At 40.5% G+C, this 6865-nt stretch overlaps 1 protein-coding gene across 3 annotated transcripts; it reads right to left on the reverse strand.

Annotated features, from left to right (window-relative positions):
- Window positions 1-342: 342 nt before the first annotated feature.
- Window positions 343-6529, reverse strand: ARL14EP (ADP ribosylation factor like GTPase 14 effector protein). Of its 3 annotated transcripts, none has more exons than XM_054069023.1 (4): window positions 6380-6529; window positions 4224-4729; window positions 3167-3297; window positions 343-1728 (listed from the first exon to the last, which is right to left on the reverse strand). In XM_054069023.1, exons 2-4 carry the CDS (start codon window positions 4644-4646, stop codon window positions 1500-1502), a joined length of 783 nt encoding a protein of 260 aa, XP_053924998.1. In that variant the 5' UTR covers window positions 4647-4729; window positions 6380-6529; the 3' UTR covers window positions 343-1499. The 3 variants fall into 3 exon arrangements, with proteins under 3 accessions (XP_053924998.1, XP_053925000.1, XP_053924999.1); XM_054069025.1 differs by lacking the exon at window positions 6380-6529 and adding an exon at window positions 6214-6295; XM_054069024.1 differs by lacking the exon at window positions 6380-6529 and adding an exon at window positions 5731-6045.
- Between the last annotated feature and the right edge of the window lie 336 nt (window positions 6530-6865).

Consider the following 6865-nt stretch of genomic DNA (forward strand, 5'->3'; position numbering starts at 1 on the left):
TAACAAATACATAAAAACTACAAGATTGGACCAGCTTTTTCAATCTCACTTTCTACCTGTATTTTCATCCAATACAAAGGTTGCTTATGAGATGAAACAGTTCTAAACAAGGATTGAGCACACAAGGTTAATTGCTGTGTCAGGGTAAGTGTGCTCTGTAGTATTAAATGCAGTTTGCATGTAAGGGAAGCCATGTTTGTTACTCGTTTGTAGTGTTGCTGTCTGGAAAGTGTAAAGAGCGTGGTGCTCTCCCTAAATAAACTCACACGATGGTTCTTGTGATAAAGGTGGCATCTAAGGCCAATGAGAGAGAGAGACTGGAAGAACAGACAATCGGACACAAAAAAAGAACTGTTTTTTTTTGTAGCAGATTTAATAATAATATAGTATAAGTTCATGCTTATACTTGACCAGGACCAGCAGAGGTCAGTACAACTCAAAGCACAGCTTTGGACTTCAGCTATGCAGCCCTTACGACACACAGTCAGAAAAGAAAGTACTCTAAACAAATAGCAAGATTATACAACTTCAAAAAATATATCTTCAGAAATCCACAATTAACAGCTCTTGAATAAATGTGACCCAATAAACATATAGATCTTTCAAGTCTACCATAGAAGTAGGAATTTTATCCAAAACACAAGAAAAATACCAAGGAATAACAATTTTACTAAGATTTCAATTATAAAATCTTTTTTCCATAGATCTTGTTAGACTGTAAAATTGAAACATTCCAATAATAGATATGGCATCAACCAAAAAATTTCAATTCAATTGCATGTAAACATTTCCCTTAAAACCAAGCAAAAATAAAAAAGGGGGAGGGGGCTGTTTAAGTACCAGTCCGTTCAATTACAGACCAGTAACAAATACAGCAAAATTATTTCAATTGCATTGTACAGAAACCAACAGAACAGTATAATAATTAAACATATTTTTCAATGCCTTGATAGTTTATAACACTTCATTGGTGAGGCTTGAACTTGCAGGGATAACTTGATCTCAAATTCCAGTAACTTGGATGGGATCTGAATTCCTAAACACCTTTGAATCCATTTAAGTGAACAGGATTGAATTTATAAGATGCAGCTGGGAAAATTTATAGAAGATAACGGCATTCACTGTTAATACTGGAGAGAACTTGATTAATACTGCATGTAAATTCACTTGGAACTTTTGAAGTGTTTCATATAACTCAGATTCAAAATTATGAGATCTGAACTACAGAAGGTAAAATGAGGGCTACGTGGAAATGGTACACTAAAAAACGACATCTGAAATGATGGTGAGTGGTTCAGGATATGTTGAAAATTTAGTGCTTCATACTTCAATACAGTGGAAGACTTCAATGAGAACTTTTTTGGATGACTGAGTATAAAGTAGAATGAAGTGTGAAAAGACAGTAGTATGATTAAGAGTAGTACACCATTAAATGATGAATGTGTGGTGTTTAATCAAAGTATGGAATATATACTCAGAATAAACAACGTGCATGCACACTAACCAAGGTGCTTATTTCTAATTACTTCTCCTCCTTCTATCTCAATTTGTTCATATACCCACTTGCGGTCACAGCGACATTCAGTTCCACACTTCTTGGAGTCACACTTGGGGCAAGCATAGAAACATCCCAGGCAATCTTCATCAAGACAATCACAGAGGTCCATCCCATTGCAAAGTAGTAGTCCTTGGCTATCATAGACTTTACTCTTTGCTGGTATAACTTGTCTGTATAATGAAAAATAACAATTATTTCCACGTTAAAAAACCCACCTATTTTGGTGCCAAGCTGCTAATAGTCGTGGACAGAAGTTTGCTTTCTTCAGGTGTTCATTTTAACACTCTGCTAGTTTAGAAGATGTATACGTCTTACTATATTTGAAAAAATTTTTCTCAGTTCTAGTTGTATCTCCACTATAGTGCTTTTGAAATAATTTCAAGAATGGGAAGCTTTCATTTCCTCAATAGCGCACTTATTCAACCACTTATGAATAATCTTAGTTATATGATGTAAACCTCAGATGATGTGAAATGCTCCTTTAATTTAATTTTCTTTTGTAATGTGTAGCTGTAATTCAAAGGAGGTCATGTGGAATCATTTAGGTTGCACGCATCCTAATTTAGAAGTGGGTTTTTTTATGCTTTTATCACTATCCATATGTAACAGTTCTGTTAAACTGCAGAATTACTGGAAAACCCTTTTTGGAAGGGACCTCTGGAAGACACCTTGTCTGACCCTCTGGTCACTCAGCCTCAAAATAGGTCACTTAGGGCTGCATCTCGCCAACTTCTGAAAAGCTCCAATGTCGGAGATACCACAACATTTGAACCACTGTTTTACTACACACACAAAGTTTTCCTAGCATCTCATCAAAATTTCCTCCTGGTTGCAACCTGTGCGCAAAGGGCGTAGAAGAAACAAGCAGAAGGGAGAAGGATGTGTAGTTTGCGAACAGCACATCCAGTGTCTGTTTCTGTCTTGTAAAACTAAACTTATGAGAAAAAAGTATTAATGTGATTTTTCTTGCAGGTTTTAACTTGTCATAAAATATTTGTTACAGCTGGGACTTCTATCACTTTCCTATTAGAACAAGACTGAATTGGTCCACATTTAAGTGGACAATCACAAACAAAATTCAGCTACATGTACCTTTCCTCTGTAGAAAGCATGATTTTAAGATCAATAATTTGTTATCCAAGTATTGTTCAACTTGGACACTAACTTTTTTTTTTTAAGAGGGAGGTAAGGTCGCAACATGCACATCTCTAATTACAAACTGTAATTATTGAGTTTATTGAGAGATGAAAACTCCAATATTTAAGTGTGGTCTACTTGATCTTTCTGTATTCAAATTTGACCTACTACAAGAATTTTAGTTTATCCATAAATTAATAGCTTCATGTATGACCTGTGTGTGTTGTCATGACTTATCAAATACTTGCTTATTTTCTAATTGCCTAAAATATAGACTGTCCGGTACGACTTCATGTTCCGCTTCATTTACTTCAATAATGAGAGTGAGCTTTAACATCCTCAAAGCCAAAAAAGCAATCCGTAAACATGCAAATATGCACATAGACTATATTATACTGTTTCAGGGACACTGACCATCAAGACTATTTTATTTTGAAGTGAAAGTTAATGTAAATATAGGAAATAGCTCACCTGTCTGTATTAAATGATGTGCTTTTTGATTGCAGCCTTCTTTTTTCCCTTTTACTGGTTTCAGGAGTGAATTCAGTTTGTCGTCCTGGATTAGCAAACTGTAGAGACTTTAAAGCCTTAGCTGTCCGCCCCTGAACAAAGACAGAAAACCTTATTAATTACAAATACAAAACTAAATTCATAAATTAAGCTAGGATACTGTAATAACTTAGGTAAATTGATGACCTCAACTCTAAGCACTGGATTTGTCCTGAGAAACAACTTAAGTTTGAGTGGAGAATTTTACCAGTCTCAGACCTCAACAATGCAAGCTTTATGGTAGCAGTTTTAATGCTTTCAAATTTCACCCCCTGTCAGTCTTCTAATTATACTAACAGGTAATTGAAAAATACAGTTGGGCAACAGACCCTGGGCTGAAAGGGACAACAGCTCCTAGAACACGATTCTGATTTGCTTTGGGGTATATGTGGATGAGTTTGGTTGCCCATACTTTCTACTGCATGTATCTTGAACAGTGCATCCAACAATGTACAAGCTGTATTCCAAACTCAGCACTTAGAGCATTATCCTCCCACATTAGTTCATTACTGCCCCTGAACAAATGCCACGGCCTTTGCAGCTCAGACACAATAAGGGTACACTTAATTACCTCAATGCAGGTTCACTTGATAATGACCTGCTGGACAAAGTGCATTTTTTAAACTGAGAAGACTAGACCAAAAGTTTATCTCAACATCCTTAGAAGCAATCTTTGCAGTGTTCAGCTTTAAGTACAGAAGTTGCTTTTTTTTTTTTTTGGTAAGGCTCAAGTAACAGCTTAAAATACCAGCAGCAGTCTGGTATTTACATAAACTAACGAGTTGTAAGTCATCCTAGTGTACTTTTTAACATCCTCCAAATAAAAATTTAAATACAGTGAACTCCCATGTATCTAAAACACTACACTCTTTCATATTTCCATTACAAAGTTTAATTTCTTTATGTAGGACTTGTTGAAGCCCAAATCCAATAGCTTGCACAACTTGGGAAGGGTGGGAAAACTGATCCATATACGCACATCTGAATCAAGTTTTCTTCTTTGGCGATCTTCAGATTCAACATCGACGCTTCCATTTATTATCTGCATGCATTTGGGACAAAGCTTCCAGCCAGGTACAAACTGTCTTCCAAACTTGGCAGTTAGAAAAGTTGCATCATCCAAGTCAATTGCTCGTAAGTTTTTCTTTGATAATTTTCTGTGTATATTAAAGGGATCACAACATGACTTTTGTAAGTCTTCAAATCTTTCAATGTAAATTTTTGCATGGTGTAAGCAGATTGTATTGTTCCCTGAAAGGGTAATTCCAGTCCTCAGCTGAAGTAGCAGCAGGTCAGATGAAGATATATCTTCCTTAGTCTTTAAGCCAGTGTGACGAGTATAATAGATCTTATGGCATTCATTGGCAGCTTGAAGCTGAACTCCAACTGAACAAGGATCCATTTTACTTTGTCAGAACAACTTATTTCACTTATTTTGGCTAAAATAATTCTTTTAAGTCTTTAGTAGTTTCTATGAAGATCACCCTAGGAAAAGCATTAAAATGAATCAGATTTGTGCAGGCAACCTTTATCTGTAAGCTTGACAGACTTTAGTTTAAGTAATTTAAAAAAACCACAAATTATAGCCTTCTAGTCTAGAAAAGACTAAAAATACACTGGATTTAATTCTGGAATTAAACCATGTACCTTATAGCCTTTTCAGAGACATTTTTACCCCAGCGACAATAAGCATCAGTTAAAAATGTTTATTTAGCAGCATTACATTTTCAGAAGTAACACAGGAGCAAGGTAGAAGGTGGATCAATTGCTCAGAGAGTAGCCTGCTCTGGTCATGGCTAAACAATTCACTCATCTTGTTTCTAAGTAGTTCCTAAAAAGCCGCTGAGGGTAGGCTGTGTGATATCAGTTAGCAATTCACAACCAACAGCGCTGTCCTGTGTGTTCTTAACGTGTATACTAGGTGTAAGTCAAACCACACAGAATCAACCCAAGTCTTTTCAAGAAACAGCTGTGGTATACACAAAGATTAATGGTTCTAGGTGCGTGCAGTTGTTACCACATAGTTTTTGCATGCAGCTCTCAAAGCGAGTGTGAGGTCTGTTCACTGTAAATAACTTTCTAGTTAGACACAAATATAATTACCAAATACAAATGCAGTGGTCTAGTATTCGTGACAAAGTTTGTTGTAAATGTGCTGGCCCTAAAACAGCAGAGCCTGAGCTCATATTACACTTCTTTCTACTGCAATATAAAGAACTAACTTCTACCAAAAGAAAGGAATTAATTTGCTTTCAAAGCCTCTGATAACATTAAGTACAATGAATACAACTTCCCTGTGATCTTAATGTTCACCTACACACTATTCTGCAAAGAGAAAATCAGACAAATTAAAAAGCACTGTGTGCTGGTTTTGACTGGGATAGTGAAATTTCTTCCTAGTAGCTCATAAGGGTCTGTGTTTGGGATTTGTACTGAAGAGTGTTGATAACATGCTAATGTTTTAGTGACTGCTGAACAGCACTTACAGCGTCAAGTCCTTTTCTGCTCCTAAGACTGCCCTGTCAGGGAGTAGGTTGAAGGTGGACCAGAAGCTGGGAGGGAAGACAGCGAGGACAGTTGACCTCAACTGATATTCCTGAGGAATATTCCATATGACATCATGCCCAGCAATAAACTGTGTTCGGGTCCCAACACTGCTCAGCACAGAGAAGAGATCAGCTTCTTCTCCTCCTCTTCTGAGGAAGCTGTAAACTGCTGAGACTCTACTCTCAGTCCCCTCTTCCCCAGACTGAACAGACCAAGTGACCTCAGTCGCGGAACTACAGCGCTGGGTTACAAAAACAAAGGAAAGAGCAGTTCTGGTAGCGCAGGTGTGAGCCCATCCCCGAGTACGTGGGGCTGGACGTCCAGCAGCCGCAGAGCTCTGCACGGCAGACCCTGTCAGGACAGTGACAGACCCCCCCGCGGCCGTGCGCTGGGAGACGTGCCTAGTAAGGACGAAAACCTGCCTGCTTCCTTGCTTTTGCAGACGGTTGGGCCCACTGGGCGGGAAGTGCGGCCGGGGGGCTTTGGCACGGTGGTCCCACGGTGGTCCCACCGCGGCCTACCCACCCCGCCTCACCCCTCCCGCCGCGCACCCACCACCCTCGGGCGGCAGAAGGCTGTCCCCGCTACCTTGCCGTGTGCTCTCGTGCGCCGGGACGCCGGCACCTGCCTTAGGCGTTCTCTCAGCGACAGGCACCGACAGGAGGCGGCAGCCGCTCCCTCCCATCCCACACCGCAGAGCAGCACTTCCGGCTGCGTATAGGATGGAGGTCACGTGGCCACGGGCGGGCCGGAGAGGCATTTCCGGCTGCGGCCGTGGAGGGAGGTCACGTGGCCGCGCGCGGGCCGGAAGGGGGGGAAGGGCCGGTCACGTGGTCCTGGGCGCCATGTCTGGTGCCGGGGCGTTGGGCTGATGCGGAGCGTTCAGTGGTCGGGCTCGGTGGGGCTGGTGCGAGGCAGCCACGGAGCGGGCTGGGTTAGGCTGAGGTGGTCCGAACCCCCGGGTAGCGATCGCCCCTGCCCCGGCGGGACACCTCGGGGCAGAAACGCGGATGGAGCTGTTGCTTATTTTAAGTGAAACAAAAATATTCAAGACCTGTTGCTTCACTTAGGGGG

The sequence above is a fragment of the Cuculus canorus genome, chromosome 5, assembly GCF_017976375.1.
Source record: "Cuculus canorus isolate bCucCan1 chromosome 5, bCucCan1.pri, whole genome shotgun sequence".
Classification (NCBI taxonomy): Eukaryota; Metazoa; Chordata; class Aves; order Cuculiformes; family Cuculidae; genus Cuculus; species Cuculus canorus.